This window comes from Arvicanthis niloticus, chromosome 28 (assembly GCF_011762505.2).
Source record: "Arvicanthis niloticus isolate mArvNil1 chromosome 28, mArvNil1.pat.X, whole genome shotgun sequence".
Lineage (NCBI taxonomy): Eukaryota > Metazoa > Chordata > Mammalia > Rodentia > Muridae > Arvicanthis > Arvicanthis niloticus.
In genome coordinates this window covers 15377449-15398491 of record NC_133436.1, presented here as the reverse complement: position 1 = coordinate 15398491, position 21043 = coordinate 15377449, and the positions used below count along the sequence as shown (strand labels likewise).

Here is a 21043-nt window from a genome sequence, read left to right as displayed (position 1 = left end):
AATGGACTACGTTACATAACTTGCCCATGATAAGATTTAGTTTATAAATCTTATAAAGTTCATGAAGCATGATAGATTAGAAATTATTCTTACGAAGTCTGCTTCTCTGGGATACGTGCTTGGAAGCATCTAGTTCTTCGAAGACAAGATGAAGGCTCTGGAGGATTCAAAAGCTATGAGGAGGACCAGGAAGATCAAGCAGCCACAGCCACGGGGGATGTTTTTCTGGGCTGAGCTCGGTAGTTACTTCACTTTGGCCAGGTACCTAAAGTCAAATTTCCAGGTTCACACCTAACTTCCTTTTGTGAACAGCAAACCAGTCGGCCACATTCTGGCTATGGTAGAAAAAGATGAAACTATAAACCTGGGGCCTGATTTATGTTGTTGCCTTGGCATAAGTTAAACTGCTTTTCGTGTTTTGTGACTGAGAATGCGTACTTAGGTGAATACTCACTGAGTCGGAGGCCTGTGTGCTCATGGACGGTCCAATTGGTGGTCCTGAGGCTCCAGGGTACCAGTGAGGCAAGCTCTTCTCTGTCTTTGACAAGGTATAATATCCGCTTCCCTGGGAAGTCATTTTCTAGCCTGTCATCAAACTATTACTGATAACATAACTATCAAAATGGCCGAAGAATGGGCAGAAAGAGCACAAGTCTCTTTCAAGTTAGTGGTTTTATCAACAGGGCTAAATTGCAACACAGAGATTATGCTGGAAACTGAATTTGCCAGAGGGAACAATTTTCCAGACTTCTGAAAATACCTTGGAAAGTTTGAGAAATACCAGATTGGCTGGTTTGCCTCTTGACCTGGACATTCCAATGTGCTTGCAAGATTTATTACTACCCCAATTTGTGCCGGGTTTGTCTCAGTTCACTCTCTGCCTCTCAAAGAATTCCAAACGTTAGCTCCCGTTTCTCCAAGTTGGCCTTCCCTGTGAGAGAAGCTAGGTCTAGGTTCTTTGAGCTGGGCTCTTCTGCACCCAAATTTAAACAAACAAACAAACAAACAAACAAACACCCCAGTCCTTGTTTAAAAGTATAAACAAATGGAGAATGGAGGTGTACTCCAAACACCTTTAATTGGGAGGCAGAGGCAGGCAGAGCTCTTTGAGTTCGAGGCCAGCCTGGTCTACAAAGAGAGTTCCAGGACAGCCAGGGCTACACAGAGAAACCCTGTTTCTGAAAACAAAAACATATCAAAACAAAACCCTCCTTGATCATTCTTTTAAAGAACGTAATTACTTTATCATTTATCAGTATGCTTTATCATTCTTTTAGCAACTTTGCAATAAGGGATTAGGTTTTTTTGTTTGTTTGTTTTTTTTTTTTCTTCTTTTCTTTCTAAATCTTACCGTTTCTCAATAATCTGAACTCAAGAGGGTAGTGATATTGAATACTTCCTGTGCTTTTTTCAATTCATTGGCTTTCTGGTCAATGTGTATATTGAGCAGGCTGATTGATCAAATGAAATGAAAGAAGCTGATGCTCTGAATTCATTGCTTTGTCTCTAGGAGGAAACTTGCAGAGCTATGTCAAGAAACCCTGGGAAGGATCAAGGGCTAGCTTATTTTAAAAATGATCCTCTGATTAGCAAGCTTCCTGCATCTTGCTTCCTTCTCTTTCTCTTTTATAAGAGTTTTATAAGTAACTTCATGACTGGTAATGCAAATTTATAAATAGGTTTGAGATCAACCTATTAATCATTAGAAGATAAGGATCTCTTACAAAAAATTTTAGACCAATATGTTATTTGGATATTTCTGGGAGGATAAAGGAGATATACCTATACTTATAGTATATACCTATACTTTATAGATATAGGTATGTGGCTAACCCACAATTGCTTATAAAATTTGGTCTTATATGAATTAGAAAAAAAATATCAAAAGGGTTGAGAATGCTTCTATGAAAACCTTGGCAGGAACCTAAAATCAGCGCAAGAAGCTGGGCGAGAAAGCAGCGGGAGTGAGGAAGGTTTCCCTCTTGATTTTAAAAGTCAAGAACTGTTTTTTGATTGAAACTTGGCACAATCTTAAAAGGAACCAATCCAGAACATGTCTAAGATGGGGTCAGGAATATCCCACACTCCTCTGAACTCCACTCAGAGCCGTGAGATTTTCCAAAATGATAAAGACATTTGAAAGGTCCAGAAATAGTTAGGGCTTCTGCTTAATTTAGAAATCACGCTTGCTTTTGAAACGGTTTTAACCGAATGTTTGGTCAGTAGTCTTCATGTTTTGACGAACTATTAACTTTCTTTCTTTTGAGAACTCCGGCTTTTGCTGGCAAGAAGAATTCTGGGCACGGGGAATGGCTCAGTGGGTAAAGATGTTTTGTACAAATGTGGTGACCCAGGTTTGATCCTGGGAACTCACATAAAAATGGAGGCAGACAGTAGGCTTCAGAGAGTTGTTCTCTGACCCTACATATGCAAGCCACACCCCACAATGATAGTGTTATTACTAATAAACCGATCTTAGTAAGTTTTCATTGTTGTCTTAGAGTAATCTTGATTAACTTCAAGTACGTTGCTATAAGTCTGCTGCTAACCTCCTGTTCTTGGGCAAATAACCTCCAGAGACATTTTAAATAGTCAAGGATCCTAGTCATGGGCAAAGGGATTCACAGTGTTGTCCACTGGCCTCCACTGTGTGTACCATGGCAAGCACTCACCCACCCACTTGCACATCACACATGTACAGAAACCAGGGCTCACATAGATGGGGCTCCATGGCATTGAAGAAATAATAATAATAATGACAAATCTGATGCATAGTGGCAAATTTCTGTTATTGGTCATTAAAATTACCATTAGATAATTTTACACATGTACATGATGTATTTTGATCATATTTACCTCATAATTTTTCTTCTTTCATTCTTTCTTTCATATTTGGTTATTGTTTTGTTTTGAGACAGAGTTTCTCTGTGTAGTTCTAGCTGTTTTTTGTTGTTTTTGTTTTTGGTTTTTTTTTTGTTGTTGTTGTTGTTTTTGTTTTTTTCGAGACAGGGTTTCTCTGTATAGCCCTGGCTGTCCTGGAACTCACTCTGTAGACCAGGCTGGCCTCTAACTCAAAAATCCACCTGCCTCTGCCTCCCAAGTGCTGGGATTAAAGGCGTGCGCCACCACCGCCCAGCAGTTCTTGCTGTTCTAAAACTCATTCTGTAGAGCAGGCTGGTCTGGAACTCAGAGATCCAATTGTCTTTGGTTTCTGAGTGCTGGGATTAAAGGAGTACACCACCATTACCCACCTCCCCAACCCTCTCCTATCCTCCCTGATCCCTCTGGATCCCTTCTTCTTCCTAATATGTTTTCATCTTCTTTTCACACACACACACACACACACACACACACACACACACACATATATACACACACATATATACACACATGCATATAATATATATACACACATGTATGTATGAATGCATGTTTGTATGTATACATGAGTGTGCAAATATATACATGTTTGTGTGTATACATGCATGTATGCATGTTTATATGTATATATGTATCATTTTTATTACACACTGAGTTTAATTAAGGTTGCTTACATGAGTGTGGGCGTGGTGTTATTGACTGGAGCATGGGCATCTTACCAGTAGCTCCACCCCTGAAGAAAAATGGCCCTTTCATCCCTCAGCAGCTCTGACTGCCAAAAGCTCCTCAGCCAGGGGTTTGGCCTGAGCCCCTCTTCCAGCCAGGCCAGAATGCTGACAGGCCTGATGTAGCACAGGTCTGCTGTGGAGAGCAGCTGCCGGCGCTTTACAAGCGAGCGAGCGCAATGGCCTTGTCATGCCCAGATGTCCGCGTTTCACCGAGCTCCTCTCATCATCTGGCTCTTGCATTCTTTCGGCCCCCTTTTCCAGATGTTCCCTGAGATGTCGTGAGGATGTGCCACAGCTGTCCAGTTTAGAATTGTACACTTAACAGTCACCTCTGCGGCTCTGTATGAACTGCTGCCCACCGTAAAAAGAAGCTTCTCCGACCAAGCCTGAGAGTGGCGAGTAATTGTGTTGTGGATCTGGGCACAGTTGTGCAGATGAACATGAAGTTCTTAGATCCCTCTGACTCTAGCAGGCTCTGTCTGCTGCTGTGTAGAGAGGAGAGCCTTGGTCTTTCAAAACGAAATGCCTACTTCTTATTTTAGACGGTAAACGAAAGGGACAAGGAAACCCTGACTCAAAAACATACGTGTGTGTGTGTGTGTGTGTGTGTGTGTGTGTGTATAACTAGTTAGTTAGCTAAAATAATTTAAGCCTACAATCTTCCAAAGTTGCTGGTCCAGTAGAATAAGAACAAATACTTTGCTTTTCCAGTCCTTATTGGGAGAATTCTCTATTCTGGGCTCTAAGACAATAATGCTAACAGCTAACACTTACTTACTTTACCCCGAATACCTGATACTTTTCACTTGTTGAGTGTCACCAGTACCTCTATCTAGAACAGAGATAACTAATGGGTTCAAAGAAGTTAAGGTATTTTTTTCAAAATCATAAGGCTAGGAAATAATAATACAGACAGCCTGGCTCAAGAATTTGTCTTTTCTAATGATCTGAGGGCCTCCAAGTCCAGGGATAAATTTAATAACTATATATATATATATATATATATATATATATATATATATATATTCTAACCTTATGGATGTTTTTCATATGTGTGAGAAAAAAAGCAGATAGTATTTATTTATTTATTTATTTACAAATAAAGTTTTATTGAAACACAGGCACATTCATTTCTTTATTCAGTAACAATGGCTGTTTTTATACTATAAAGACAGGGTCAGGCAGTTATGACACAGGCAACATGACCTGCCAAGCCCAGAGTATCGACTCTCAGGTCTTTTATAGAGCATGTGGGCTGACACCTAGGTGAGTAACAAGTGCCACTTGTCTTACGGTTCACTTGCATCGTTTTCAGAGGGATCCAAAGAGCTATAGTCTGAGAAAATATGTCGACAGAAGCCCAGTGTGTGGGCGGTGCAAACCTGTAAGCTAGCATTTGGGAGGCGGAAGCAGGAAGAGTTAAGAGTTTGTAGCTAGCATGTGCTGTATGAAAACTGGTCTAAAAAATGTAGCAACAAATGACATGTGGCTTAAGGCTTTTATGACATTCAGGACAGTGTAAAGAAGGAAATTAAAAATGTAAAGCAATAGGCAGTATCTTTAGACAATAATTTCAGTGAACTGGACTGTTACAGAGAAAACTGAGAGCCAGTCCAATACATACAATTATCACTTTATGTCAAGTGAACATTCCTTGTGGTGGCAACAGTACTGTTGACAATTATAAGTGGCTGACAGACCGTATCCACCATATCAGTATACTGGCCTTTTTCTCTGAAAAATGTCCAGGAGAAATAAAGAGGGAAAGGCTAGGAACTGTGAGGCATTGCCTCGGGTCCTGGTGCCCAGGACTCAGAACTTCAGGGGAATGACAGGCCAGTACTTCGGCTGCTTTCTGTCACAGTGCTTATCAAAGCTCAGCTGCATAGCAGCCTCCATGGCCAGGATCTTGGGAGCATTGTTCCCATACAAGCGCTTCATCTCTGCTTGGTGCCACTCCCAGGGCTTCTCAGATGGGGGCTCAACTGACCTGTGGTGGCTGAAGTACAGGCTACGGTCCGCATTCACATAGTCATTCAGGCACTCCGCGTCTCTTCTCTGTGCTTCTCAGTCTGTGTGAAGTACTGGCAATTTCCATATTGCTCAGGTCGCACTCCACTTCATCATCTGAATCCAACTCCAGCTCTTCCTCTTCACACAGTGCTTCATTTTCTCCTGTGGATGTCTGGGTTCTATTGCTGTTATGCGGAGGCTGCTCAGGGCTTTTGAAATGGGAAACACTGTAGGGAGACTCCTGCCGTGCCATGTGCTGGCCTTGAGAGTTCCAAGGATGCCAAGCCTCATAAGCAAGAGAGTTCCAGGGAAGAACTCCATGAGGGAAGAATCATGGAGAAGTGAAATAGGAATCCCTCAACTTTCTGTAGGCATTCTGGTGGCATCGCATCCAAAGCATTGCATGATGATAATGCTGCCAGTATCTTGCATATACTGGGTGACAATACCAAGATGAAGTAGCCCTCCATTTTGAGGCCATTGCTGTAATCTCTGATTGCAAAAGTCCAAATGGGAACTCGCAGGGACGGAGCTTGAAGATCTCAGGCGGTGGGCAACAATGGACCTAGTTCTCATGGTGGGGAGGAGGATGGGCACAGAGAGCATTTATAATCTGGCTTCAGTGAAGGCTCAATTGCTGATGGCCGACTTAGTTAAATGGAGAGAGGGTTTTCTTTCTCATCATTTCATCACTGAGCCATCTGTTATTTTTAGCCGTCAAGAAGAAGAGCTGGGCTTTTGTCTGGCTAATTCCATAGACCGGTCCAGGCTCCTTAGTGATTTATCTATCAGGCCTTTTCCTCCTGGCTATCTTCCTTTGTCATCATCCTTGATGACATCAACATCCAACTGCATAACCTGTCCGACACTTTGACCGTTCAGTTATTTGATTACCTGCGTTGGGAGCAATGATTTTTTCCCCCCATTTTTCAACCTAAGCTACCCATTTCCATGGTTACAGCTTACTCCAGGAACTCCAGCATCTCTACTTTTGAGCATCTCACTCGACCAGCACGTACTGTCCTCTATTATTTACCAGAATTGCCCATCACTGCTAGGTGCTGAACCCCTCACAGCTTTCATTCACCAACTCTAGCCATTCTATTCTTTATCTGTCACATGCTTTCATTTTTCATCCACCTTCATTTTTTTTTTACTATCCCACTTACATTCAATATCCATTATTATGAAGACTCCCTTGCAAAATAAGTTCCCTGTTCTTCTCTTGATCTTGCTGACCTGGTGTAACCTGGACCTCGGTTGAAGGTAAATGTGTTCCATTTTCTCAAAGAATTGGAATAGAGGAGAAAATCATACAATCAAGATCACTGGTTTCATTTTAAAACCATGACCTTAAACCTCAGGTGTTCTCTCAATGCTACGGGAAATTCCACTATTCCTCTCTACTGTGTTTCCCAAATGCTGGTCCTCTCCCTGTCACCAAGAGGATATTTTTGTGTAGGAATACTTCTTATGCAATGATTACCACAGGATAGACCTTTAATTGATTCTGGTTGGAAACGTAAAGCTGGGTGTGGCCATCCTCACCTGTTGTTTCCAAACTGAAGCAGGAGGATGATTGCAAGTCTGAGGGCTGCCTGGTCTCTGTGGTGGGTTCCAGGCCAGCCAAGGATACATAGTGAGAGCTTGCCTCAAAATGGAAACAAAATACATAAATAAAGGAAATGTATCCATAACTCAAACATTGTTCTAGACTGGAGGAGACATGGAGGTCCTTGCGTTCACGGAGATGCACTAAGGAAGTACAAAGTTTGAATCAAGCACTAGGAATGTTGAACACACAAGGTTGTCTCTTCTAAGGGAGAGATGTTTAACTTACGTTCCTTCCAGAAAGCTAGAAGCGGATGTGACTAATACTCTGGTGACCTTTGTGCTATCTGTATGGCCAGGTCACAACGGCTCCTTGATTCTTATCATGAGCTTGCTTACTTTGAGCCTGCTTCCGTAGTTAATCTACAGAACTTGTCTTTATGGATGCTGTTACTTGTACTTTACAAGAGTTTCAAGTAGTCATGTCTTATCTGTGTTGTGCATATGGAATTTGAATTAATTATCACTAAGAAACTTTTCCCCCTCAATCGTGCTGTGCTTAAATATTCCTAAAAGAAACTACTTGGGGTCAGACTACCAACATCGACGACTGAGTTTCTTTTTTGTCTCCCCAGATTGATACTCTTTTGGGTACCATGTTTGAAGAGACTCCCCCTCCTCTGCCTCCCATCCCCCACTCCCAGATCGGGGATTATGGGTTAGAAGCATGACCAATGGGCCAAATCCAACCTATAAACAGTTTTGGGTATATGTTTGTGTCTATCTGTGTGTCCATGTTTGTGTATATGTGAGTCAGGTGACAGCTGCTAGTATCCTTATTTCTCATTGACCTAGAACTTACCAACTGGGTTACACTGTCTGGACAGTGAGCCCCTGAGATCTGTCTATCTCTGCCTCCCTAGAGCTGGGATTACAACTGAGTACCATATACTCATCTTTGTTTTATGTGGGGTCTGGGGGATCAAACTCAAGTCTCCAAAGCTTGAAAAGCAAGCGCTTTACCAACTTCAAAAAGTTTTATAATCTCTGAGATGCTTTCCTGAATCTTTTGCCCAGAGCATTCATCTAATTTTGCAAACTTTATTTTGGCTTATGTACACATGTATGTATATGGATGTATATGGATGTATATGGATGTATTTGCTATGCCTTGTTTGAGAAAACATCTCCCTCCTTGTTTGCTACTATGCTGTAAATTCCAAGCTAGCAATTCCAGAAGCTTCTGAAGGATCCTTCTGTCCCCATCTCCTATCTTGTTGGAGGACACCTAAATTACAGACATGGGCCACTATGTTCAGCTTTTTCATGGGTACTGAAGATCTAATCCTCAGGCAAATGCTTTTACTTGATGAACCAGCTTTGATTTTGTTTTAAATCCACATCACAACAAGCCAGTGCAAATACACCTAGAAATTATTATATTTAAAAACAATGTTTGGCCTATTTATTATTGGGGGACTGCATCTTCCAGTGTGTATGTATTTGTGTGTGTGTATTTGGGGGTTGTGTCTGCCTGTGTGCACATGTGTGTGCAGAGGTAGATGTTGAGTGTCTCATTTTATTCTAATGTATTCTTTTTGAGATACAACCTTTTATAGAACTTGAAGCTCCCACTCCCAATGGGCCTCCTGAGATCTTCTTGTCCCCTGCTTCCAGAGCTTTGATTACAGATATGTTGCTATGCCCAGCGTTTTACTTGGGAACTGAACTCAGGAGCTGAGGCTTCCCCACTGAGCCATTTTCCAGACCCCTACCTTTTTCTGATGTTATCACACTGACTAGAGTATTCCAACATAGGAGCTTGGAGAGATACCAGCATAGGTCATAGCAATTTGGTTGGGGGAACATTTAAATTGAATGTACTCTTCGAAATAATCCTTCGATCACTCAAGTGTCATAGGAGCTGTTTGAATGTCACATTTTAAAATGTAAATTAATGCTCCTAAAGTTATCTTAGTAAAATTTTTCCTTAAAATTGTTTTTATTTTATGTGTATGAGTGTTTGACCTGCATTGATACTCTGTACAGTGTCATATGCACGCAAGTGACCATGAAGGCCGGAAGAAGAAGAAGAAGAAGAAGAAGAAGAAGAAGAAGAAGAAGAAGAAGAAGAAGAAGAAGAAGAAGAAGAAGAAGAAGAAGGTATCAGATCCCCTGGGACTGGAGTTACAGACAGTTATTACTGCCATGTGGATGCTGAGAACTGAACCGGTCCTCTGGAAGAGCAGCCAGAGCTCTTAACCACCAAGCCATCTCTCCAGGTCCAGTACAGAGTTTCTTCTGAGACTCTATAAGTCTAATTTATAAAACACACGAATGAACCAAAGTCATGAGTTAGAATACAGGAAATGATGTCAGAACTGACATAACTTTCCATCTCTTTCTCCAGGAGCTACTTCCAGGCTTAAAAAATAAAATCTTGTCTCTGATAGAGTGTTTACTTAACATAAATGTGGACATCCCAGACGTATCAGGGTATTTCAAGACAGGGTTAACACCATTGGAGAATGAACTGGGTTTTCTGCTTTAAGCTAGATGTGCCCAAGACTTCCGTCCCACACCACAACACATTTGTTTGTCTTCTCTCCACACCTCAGGCTAAATTTGTCCCTAACTGAACTTCTTCTCTTCCTCCTTTGCTTTGTCTGCTTGTTTGTTAGGTCCCACTATGATCCTGTGTGCCCAATGAGCTCAGCTGTAGGTGACTACACACAGGTCTCCTCTCTCCTCACCACGCCCCTTCCCTCTAGTGAGTCTCACCTCTCACCTTCCCCGTGGCTGTCTCCTTCTTGGGCCTCCTCCATCCAGCTCACTGCGGTCCTGGTGCCTTCGTGAAGTTTAGCCTCCACCGTGTTGCTCTTCATACTTCTTGCATTACAATTCAAGTTCGGCCTGAGCCTGGTTAGGATCAGTCCTGTTGTATAAAAAGAACTATGTGATGCATACAAGGTCTCCCAACTGTTAGCTGATGTCTTTGTTGTCATTGTAAAGAGAAGTGCAAGTGTCCGTAAGGGTATTGATGGGCCATAGAATATTGCTTACCCACGGGTTGCTCCCATCTATGGAATTTTGTGAGAAGCCCAAGGGAAGTAGACTTTGTTTTACTCCCCAGTTTTCTAGAACTATCACCACAATGGAATGCTCCCAAGCTCAGCTCAAACTGCTAAAACTTCAAAGGTCCCTCTGCCTACAGTGTAGTCCTCTCCAGGCCTCTGAATCCACCAGCCTAGCTCCCTGCACATCATTCCATTCTAGCATCAGATGTAACCATCAAGAATCACTGGGTTCAGCCGGTTGGTGGTGGCGCATGCCTTTAATCCCAGCACTTGGGAGGCAGAAGCAGGCGGATTTCTGAGTTCAAGGTCAGCCTGGTCTACAGAGTGAGTTCCAGGACAGCCAGGGCTATACAGCTATACAGAGAAACCCTCTCTTGAAAAACCAGAAAAAAAAAAAATCACTGGGTTCATGTTTTAACACCCGGGAAAGATCCAAGGTAATGGCTTTCTGCTTCCATTATGGCGCCTTCACATGGAGACATTGTAAAACCTTTTCACAATGAGTCTTGAGAACCTGTGAAAGCTGAGATCTGTTTTCACGAAACAAAACAAAACAACACAAAACCTCAAGGTCAACCAAAGTGACCAGAAATAGACTTTCAGTAAATGGAATTCTGTAGCAATAAAACAGGGTAGAGAGGTAGTGGAGAAGGGATTTTTTTTTCCAGGCTGGGTTCTTCTAGACGTGTCTGCTTTGAAGTTTTCATGCGCTTTGAAGTTCCTAGGACAGAGTCAGCTCATTGAAAAGCAGGCTACTGTGAGGGAAACCTAACTGGGAGATATGTGTTCTAAGAATCCCACTGTGAACAGGGGATTCCACAAAGCAGTTTCTACTGAGAAGATGTACGAATGAATGTAGCTTCAAACGAAAGCCCTGACGTGAGTTTAGCTTGGATATATGGCTATATTACTGTAGTGCTACAAGCCACTATAAAGCATTGCATGGTACCCCATAAATATGCATGGCTCTGATGTGTCAAGACAGTACGGCTGGTTTTTGCAGAACTAGTCACAGTGTTTAAGTTATGGAGCCAACCTAGGTATCCAACCACAGAGGGCTGATAAAGAATGTGTGGTATATATACACAATGGGATTTTTTTTCAGTCATAAAAACAAAACAAAACAAAACAAAACAAAACTGCAGGAAAATGTGTACAACTGAAAATAATTACAAGTGAATTAAGCCAGTCCCAGAAGGACACATTTTCATTCATTTGAAGTTCCTAGATTCTATATGTACATATATGTAAATCATGTATATACATATATATGTATATATATGATATAGAAGTAGAAGAAACAATCTATAGGGCAAAGGTGCCTCATGGGGGGCAGAAAAGATAGTGGGGGTACTAGGAGAGGAATTATGCTTAGCATACAATATATACTAGTACAAAACCCTCAGAAAGTTAAAAAAAAAATAACTACCGTCAAGGCTATGCAACTCCGAGAGACAGCAGTGAACGCTTCTAGAATGGCTGGATAGACTCTAAGCAAAGCAGCCTCAGCCCTGATTTCCTGTGAGTTTCTAGCAGTACAAGCGTCCCCACGGTTTTCAAGCGATGTGACTGTGGGGTCCACTTCTAGTTTCTCTCAGTCAGGCAAGCTCCGCTGCCAAACTTGGGGTTGTGGTCTGGGATGTCTTCACTCCTCCATTTGGTAGCTGCCTGTCCTTGGCTTTTTTTTTTGTTTTATCCCACTGTGACCGTTTGCTTATTTGGAAAACGGATTATTCTAATATCCACTTTCAAATCTCTGGGGGGAACACTTGGAAGTGTTGGTGAAAAGCCACCTACAAGGATGGATGTCGCAAGAAGTCACCCGGACAGTCAAGTCAAGGCATTGCCACATCTGTGCTTCTAGGCAGAGAAGGCGAGATGAAAAAAGAACGTTCACTCGCCAGGGCAGGCCGCATGCTTTGCAGATCCGGGTACAAAGTGCATGTACCACTCCTGTGCAAAACAAACAAACAAACCAACAAACAAAAAGCTAAGATTGGATGAACCTGTGGCTCCGTTGTTTTGAGTGCTTGTCTAACATACCTGAGGCCCTGGGTTCAGTCTCCAGCACCATCTAAAACCTGTTTGCACTCACAGTGGTAGTGTGTTCCCTTCCCCCTTAAGAGCAATCTTTTCCCCTACGTGTCCTCGGTAGCTTGGAGGACTTGTCCCTACGGGATAATTGCCTTGTAGCCTGCGGGTCTCAGTGGAGGCTTTGACCACTGGCTAGTGCAGGCAACAGGCACCGCCTCCAATTCTGTTTACTTGTTGCCCCAGGAGACGCACCCACACCCCGAGCTCCGTGCGCTACTGTGCTCCTCCATCGTGGGTCTCAGCAGCATCTCCCGGCCCAGCCAGCATGAGCCACAGCAGCTCCGTGGGCTCCGGGAGTCCGGAATGCGTCCGCAACGCCTCGCCGCCAGAGGTAGAGTCTTTGCAGCTGCTGCCTGGGAGGGGCGCGGGCATCTCCTGCTTGCACAGTGTCCTGGGTGGGATTGGAGCAGCTCAGTTTCCACAGGGGCAGTGGTCAGAAATGGCAGGTCTTGAGGTGGTGCCACACGGCCTCCCTGACCACTGAAACTGGCTGAATTCCACCGAGAAGCCTCTCCTGCGGTTCCTCCCCCGCCCTATCCCCAGGGAACAAAGGGATTGCTTCACTGAACTTAATTTTCGATTTAGAGCAGTGTCTTTCTAACTTAGAGGTGGAAGGATTAGTGTTAGGCCTTTCAAGGCCTCTAGCCTAGAGACTGCTTACAGGTCCCCAAACAGTAAGCTTAATTATTACTCCTGCATCATACTTGGCATTGGGGGACATACAGGTGTCACACAGAAGTAGGACAGTTCTGGACCTGTCCTGAGTCTTCTTCAGGGATCCTCATGCACCCCCCCCCCTCCCCCGGGGTGTGTGTGTGTGTGTGTGTGTGTGTGTGTGTGTGTGTGTGTACATACTTCCCCTCTGACCTGGGAAGGGTCCTCAGGGCAGACCCATCATATATATATTCTTGGCAAAATTAGATTTAAAAACATAGATTGGATTCTCCAACATGTTATGAGAATTCAGTTTTTCAGCACACTTGACTATCCCTCCCCCTCCTACACCTTTAGGTTTCTCTGCTTCTTCACATATTGGTAGGAAACCAGTAAGTACCTTGATATGCAAATAAAATCTAGTTTTTTTCCCCCCATAATTTTATATTTGGTATTATACTTTATCCTAATGTAATCTCTGTTCTCTGTGAATTAAGATGATTGGGTCATATATAAGCATGTGACTGTCATTTGCATATCTTTAGTGAGCCCATTCAAAGTAAATCACAGACCCTGCTTCCAGATATATTCTTGGAAGAATAAGGAAGTTCACCAAAGTGTAACGTACCCGGTGTGGTGGCTTGAATAGGAATGTCCCACCCCACCAGACTCGTGTGTTTGAAGCTTGGCCCATAGAGAGTTGCCGGAATAGGTGTGGCCTTGTTGTAGAAAGTGTGTCGCTGTGGGAGCAGGCTTTGAGGTCTCCAGTGGCCTGCTGATCCAGATGTAGGACTTTCAGCTCCTTCCCCAACACCATGTCTGCCTGCATGCGACTCACCTTGATGACAACGTTGAATTAAGCCTCTGAAGCCAGGCCCAATTAAGCCTTTCCCTTTATAAGAGTTGCCATGGTCATGGTGTCTCTTCAGGGCAAAAGAAACCCTAACTAAGACATCTTGCAAAACATTCATACACATAAGACATTTGTTTAATAAATAATCTTGATAATCGTGAAACTTTTTTAGGCTAAGCCTCTACCTATCTAAAGGACAATTTCTGTCATATTTGATAGTTGAGCTGGCTTGGAAGAAACATTTTATTGAGAAGGATAGAAACAGAAAAGCCAGCAACTGTTACCATTAGAATTGGTGTTTAAAAAACCGTCTCATCTGTGGTGATCTCAGGTAGATAATGAGGACTTTCAAGTTACACAGTTGGGGTACTCAGTTGATGAAAGACACAAATAAGGAAAAACTGTCTTTTGAAAGTTTTATACTTTTCCTGCTATGCTGCGTTGAAAAATTGGATTAAAATACAAAGCATAGATTGTAGGCACCTTTCTGATGGCATAGATAGACACCCAAGGGCCTGAGATACCAGGTTGGGAATAAAAGCAGGACTTACACAATCCTGATTACTCTACTTTTCCAGAATATTTGAACTTAAATATCCTCACCAGAAATATGGTATATCAGTTACCTTTGTTGATGTGATAAAATATCATGACCAAAAATGGCTTATGGAAGGAAGAGTTTACTTGGGCTTTCGGTTCCAGAAAGTCCATATTGTAGGGGAAGCATTGTAGCAGGCAGCTGGAGCCAGAAGCAGAGAGATCACATCTTCAGCCACATACAGAAAGCAGAAAGAGCTAACTGCAAGGGAGGCCAGGCTATAAATTCTCAAAGTCTGCTGCAGTGACATTTCTTCCATTGAGGCTCCACTTCTTAAAGGTTCCATGGCCTTGTCAAGTGTCTGCTTATTAATACTGATTAAAATTAGCCACCATTGCTTCTACTGATCTGTCCCCACTATTTCAACTGGTACCTCTGCTACACCGCAATAATCGGCTTTTTGAGGATCCAGGAGGAGTGAGAACGAAGCTTGAAAAAGGGACCTGGAGAGTTTGAGTTCATGGTCAAAGGAACCAGGACCTTGAAAAGGCTGCCTCTTCCCTAGTGTCATGTTAGGAGGCAGATTTCACGATAAGATTTTCTCAGTTGAATTAACCAAAATCAAGTCATCGGAAGAGCTTCATGAGGTTAGAAAATGTGAGAGCTGTGAGTGGTGTAAGAACGGACTAGAGCTTCTTAGGCAGGGAGGAGCACACCATGGTTTGGAGGATTCATAAGCATCATGGGGGATCCCCAAGTCCCTGTGCACCTACAGCACTAGCACTGAACAAGAACGCTACCCAAGGATGGAGCAGCATCAACAATCAGTAAAAGCTATAAAAACAAGGATTTAGTGAAAAGTGGTTTAAATAGTTGGTGCCACAAACTAACGGTAACTTCCAGGCTATCTTGTAATGTTGCTGCCTTCACAAGTTTACCGCCTCTGAATGGAATAATGAATAATGACTCCAGTACAAGCTACTATTAAGAGATGGAGTGAGTCTCTTTTCTTTGTGCATGGCAAGGGCTGGAGAGACGACTCAGTGGTTAAGAGTGCTGGATACTGTTACAAAAGACCCAGGCACATAAGGACGACTCAGTGGTTAAGAGTGCTGGATACTGTTACAAAAGACCCAGGCACATAAGGACGCAAAAGAAGCTAGTTACTGTGTTCCGAGGATGCGGAATTTATAAAGTAAAAAAGACCTCATTAGAGGCTTCTCCCTGTCTAAGGAGCTCTAGTCTGTTCTTACACCACTCACGGCTCTCACGATGTCCTAAAATGAATTCCATTCACCAGGAAAGTGTAACAGTTCTAATGTGTGTGCAGGAAGTAATATAGCCCCCAGATACAAGCAGAAAACCTGGTAAATTTAAGATAGATCTGTTAGGATAAACAGACAAATCCATGTGTGAGGTAGCACATTTCTTTTCTTTTGAAATTAAACATTTATTTAGTGCGTGTATGCGTACGTGCTTGTGTGCATGCGTGGTTGTGTGTGTGTGTGAGTGTGTGTGTGTGAGTGTGTGTGTGTGAGTGTGTGTGTGTGTGAGTGTGTGTGAGTGTGTGTGTGTGTGAGTGTGTGTGTGTGAGTGTGTGTGTGTGTGAGTGTGTGTGTGTGTGAGTGTGTGTGTGTGTGAGTGTGTGTGTGTGTGTGAGTGTGTGTGTGTGAGTGTGTGTGTGAGTGTGTGTGCATGTGTGTGCATGTGTGTGCATGCGTGGTTGTGTGTGTGTGTGAGTGTGTGTGTGTGAGTGTGTGTGTGTGAGTGTGTGTGTGTGTGAGTGTGTGTGAGTGTGTGTGTGTGAGTGTGTGTGTGTGAGTGTGTGTGTGTGTGTGAGTGTGTGTGTGTGAGTGTGTGTGTGTGAGTGTGTGTGTGTGTGTGTGAGTGTGTGAGTGTGTGTGTGTGTGAGTGTGTGTGTGAGTGTGTGTGTGTGTGAGTGTGTGTGTGTGTGTGAGTGTGTGTGAGTGTGTGTGTGTGTGAGTGTGTGTGTGTGAGTGTGTGTGTGTGTGTGAGTGTGTGTGTGTATGTGTGTGTGTGTGTGTGTGTGTGTGTGAGTGTGTGTGTGTGTGTGTGTGTGTGTGTGTGTGTGTGTGTGTGTGTGTGTGTGTTGTTTGTGGAGGCCGGAGGATAACTTGTCTGATCAGTTCTCATCTTTGACTTGGGCGTCTGAGGACTGAAATCGCCAGGCTTCACCTAAGCACCTTAACCCCCTGAGGCAGCTCTTTGTCTCCAGAAACCCTTTCCGCATACCTCAGATCTGGTCTGGTAAGTCAACTAGGCCAAAGTTTAGTAGAAGTGTTAAAGGGCTAAAACTCAGATTTAGTTATGTTATTGTGAGAATAAAAACGTCCAAAGTAGTAGGAGGCTTGGAGAGGAATTGGAGAGCAGAGATGGATTTGATGGGAAGACGTTATGCACATATATAAAGTTCTCATCAAGCAAAGGAAAACAAAGACCCAAATAATAATTTGAGGCTTTCTTTTTTTCTTCTTCTTCTTCTTCTTCTTTTTTTTTTTTTCGAGACAGGGTTTCTCTGTGTAGCCCTGGCTGTCCTGGAACTCACTCTGTAGACCAGGCTGGCCTCGAACTCAGAGATCCACCTGCCTCTGCCTCCCAAGTGCTGGGATTAAAGGTGTGCGCCATCACTGCCGGGTGCCCGGTGAGGCTTTCTTTACTTTATGTGGATTGCTGTCAGTCTTGACAGCTTACTTCTTTCTGATCTGTCCTGTTGTGTCATTTAAACGTTTTATTGCTGCTTTGCAACACCTATGAGATACTTGTTGTGTTTTATAAAAAAAGATAGACGAAGGATATGTTTGGTGGATGTGTAGTCAGGTGTCGGGAAGGGGGTGTCTCTGAGGGTCCAAGCTGAAGCATCCTTTCCCCCCTGAGGGCTCAGCCACACAGTTTATTCAGGGCATGGGAAAGGAAGTTAAGAGGGTAGTAGAGACAGAGAAAGGCAGAGGGAGTGAGTAGAGAAATAGGAGAGTAGACGAGTAGAGGTCAGTTATGAGCACATGGAGAGGGGGGAAGGGAAGGGGAGAGAAGGGGGAGGGGAATGAGGAGAGAGTGAGGAAGGGGTCAGAGGACAGAGCTAGAGCAGGAAGGCAAGAGAACAAGAGAGAGAGGAGGGGCAAGCAGCCCCTTTTTTAGTGACTCAGGCATACCTGGCTATTGCAGGTATGGGGCGAAGCATAGACAAAATGCTAACACTTATTAAGTTTATTTTTCTTTTGCCTAAAGTTGGTGTGTGTGTGTGTGTGTGTGTGTGTGTGTGTGTGTGTGCGTGTGTGCATGTGCACGTGTGAGCGTGAGCTGACTATGAAATTCTTAGACCTAAGCCTAGAAATATTTTATTGGTAGGGACTGAAAGATGAGATCTTTATACTATTACAAACAAAAGAAAAACAAATCATTTGAGAACATTAGATAGGCCGCCTTTAAAGGAATTTTACAAAATTCTGGCCAGTACCCTTCTAAAACGTAAAGCCCCTAGGGAAAGACTGGGGGAGCACGAAAACCAAAAGGAGTATGGGAGCCTGCCGGGGCTGCTGGGCAGAAAAGAAATGATTAGACATAAAAACAAACAAACATAAAAAAACCCCCAAATCCAAGCAAGACTAACCAACCCCTCCGCCACAAAACAAAACAAAACAAAACAAAACAAAACATAACAGGTGAAGCTAGAACAAGGTCAACAGAGCAGTAACATTGTAACAATCTAAGTCCTTTGTTTTGATAACTGTGCTTTCATTGTGCAACTTGTTCACAGGGAGGCTGGGGAAGGTGACTTTGAAAGTCCTTTTTCGGGTATTGCAACTTTTCAGTTACTTTAAGTCATTTTAGAATAAAATACTCAAAGAGTATAGGAACAAATGGTGATAGGTTGATTCATTTCCACATTTGACTTTGAAATTTTTATTATAAGGAACATCTTTCCCTGGTACCTATTCTCTGACCACCTGGCTTAAGAATGTAGTGCAAGATAACATTTTCACAGAAAGGGTAGGACACATTGAACAACAAAGAGAGAATTTTTTTTTGTTTGTTTGTTTGTTTTTCGAGACAGGGTTTCTCTGTATAGCCCTGGCTGTCCTGGAACTCACTCTGTAGACCAGGCTGGAATTGAACTCAGAAATCCACCTGCCTTTGCCTCCCTAGTGCTGGGATTAAAGGTGTGTGCCACCACTGCCCGGCTGTTTCCTTTATAATATACTTTAGAAATACTGTCTTTACTTAGTGTTAACAAGTAAAATGTGGAGGCATTTCAAACAGCACTGACTGCATCTTGGTTTGTACTTGAATAAAGCTGCTGAATTTTTAAGGACTTACTTGTTTCTGTGTTCAAGGACAATTTAAAATTTTTTTAATTGCACAAGGGAGTAACCTGGCCACACAAGGGATTATTTATGCTGCATTCTTTTGCTCAAGGTTTTGTTTGTTCTTTGTTTTGCTTCTAGTTAATTTTGTGGCTTAGATTTAAGGACAGGGAAGTTTAAAGGCCTTGCTGAAGTGGCCTCACTGCGTTCCTGACATGCCAGCCCAGCTGGTGGCTATAGCTGCTGAACAACATATATAGTTTGAATAACTAAAGATCACTTATGACATTATCAAATTGAATAAATAAATCTCCAAATAAATAGCTCCTTAGGGCAGTTTGGAGGGTATTAGTTTCATAAGATAAATATCTAAATTATTTTTCTGAGTAACCCAAATGATTTCCTTCTCATTGAATGTTCCCTCATATTTTTCTTCTCAGACCTTCACCATGGATATTCAGTTTCAGCAATGTGGCTTTTGGCAGAGGAAGGCCAACGTATTTCAACCCCAGGGTCAGTGTCAAGGGCAAGAGTTTTAAGACTGAGGGTAATTAGAAAAGATCTAAAGATCTTCCTAAAGATCGATTTGATTTGGGGTCAAAGATATAGACAGTAGGATTTCTGAAAGGAAGTCTTGTTGACACCAAATATCTGGGTTAGCAAAAGTGAGAATTTAGGAGGAAGTGGGAGCCAACGGCTAGGGAGTGGTTGGACCAGCCAGTCACAGGGCAGGTCTTAGGCACTCTGTCACTTACCACAGCAGCGAGTCCATTTGTGCTCCAACTGTAGGGTCTGTTTTAGGGTTCCCCCTCTCATAAAAATTGTATTTGAGTAAGAGAAAAGGGTCATTAAAAACTAAGCACTACAGAACATCATTTCAGAGAGCAATAAAGGCTTTGAGAAGAAAATCAGACAGGTTCAGAAGCTGGAGATTCATAGGGTGAAGGGCAAGACCCTCTTGGCTAGGGTAAGAAGGTGGGGGCTCTAGGGAGACAGCAACAGGCTGAGCCTTGGGTAATCTGGAAGGAATGCTCCTAGAAACAGCAGGCTTGTTGAAAGAGAGAGGTGTATTTATTTGAGAGTAGTTTGAGCCAGACATTCTGAATTTCCAGCCAGTAATCTAAGAACTTGGGAGGCTGAAGCAAGAGGATTGTTATGATTTGAAGACAACTCAGGCATCTTGACGAGTCTATCAAAAAACAAAAACAAACACACAGACAAAAACCCAGCACCACCAGCAACAAAAAAAAAAAAAACTGGCAAACAGAAAATTGTTTTCAGAAGTGTGGCTTTTGGTGTAGACAGGTCGAGGTATCATAACTTCAGCATCAGTTTCAAGGGCTCAAGTTGCTGATTAACAATAACAAAAGCAAAAGTGGTTTGTTCACTGATGTTTGTCAGTTTGTGGATGTGCAACCTCTCTCATGGAGGTGCTCTGTTCTCAATTCCAGTTACTCCCAGCTTCTCCCATCCCTGGTGATATGAAAGGCTAAGGCAGGCTGGGGAAAAGCTACTTGACAACCACATGCCATGTGTCCACTGTTTGCTGGAACATTGCTGGGATAATTGCTGAATAATTCTGCAGCCTTGATAAACGCCTCAAATTCGACAATTACGTGAAAATGAATGTCCTTGGGAAGTGTCTGCTGAAGGACTTGGGGGTAACGGGCCATGGTGTGTGCAAATTGCTGAAAAAGAGATTCAGCAATCAGAACCATAATTCACACACAAAGAGGTAAATTAAATTCAGCCAAATGTTCTCATAATTGTCAACTGAGTCTAAAATATTCTCAGGTTCACTGAATTATTCTTGCAAATTCTCTTTGTATTTAAATAAAGCCAAAACCAAAGCCCAAAATCCCCCTCACCAATATAAGCCAATAACCAAATGAGGTTACAGAGTAGAAAGTACTGTTTCTGGCAATCGAGTTTGTAGTTCAGTTAAGTAAAATAATTAATAATAACTGAAGTCTATGCAAGGATATGGCAAGCATGGTGACCATCAATGCATTAATTCATATAAGGATCCAAAGGGATAAACACAGTGATGCAAACCCAGTGATTTGGGGCTTTCACAGACTGGCGAGTAGGGAGTGGGTAAAGGGAAGAGACCCCAGTTCTGTCTTTGTCATGTGAGAACACAGGGAGAGGGATCTTGTGGAAATGAGGGAGAGTACTCTCACCAAGAACAACCTTGGTCTCAGGTTCCCCAGTCTTCTGAATTGTTGGGGGCCAACTTTTAGCAGAAAGCGGCTATCAGCTTTGCAGCCATCTTGAGCCATATACCCTGACATGAGACTTGAATTACAATAGCCTACAAGAGCTGAGAACAC

The 21043-nt window shown here is 42.8% G+C and overlaps 1 protein-coding gene and 1 pseudogene across 2 annotated transcripts in view; one reads left to right on the top strand and one right to left on the bottom strand.

Annotated features, from left to right (window-relative positions):
- Positions 1-4682: 4682 nt before the first annotated feature.
- LOC143440111 (gem-associated protein 8 pseudogene) lies at positions 4683-12638 on the bottom strand (annotated as a pseudogene). Its single transcript, XR_013107998.1, has 3 exons — positions 12536-12638; positions 11679-12202; positions 4683-10107 (listed from the first exon to the last, which is right to left on the bottom strand). The product of XR_013107998.1 is annotated as a gem-associated protein 8 pseudogene (transcript).
- Positions 12540-21043, top strand: part of Ccdc170 (coiled-coil domain containing 170) — a 78349-nt gene continuing 69845 nt past the window's right edge. The window contains exon 1 of the mRNA XM_076926764.1: positions 12540-12674. Within this exon, the coding sequence (XP_076782879.1) occupies positions 12609-12674 (66 nt within the window). The 5' untranslated portion in view covers positions 12540-12608. The remainder of the gene's footprint in view (positions 12675-21043) is intronic.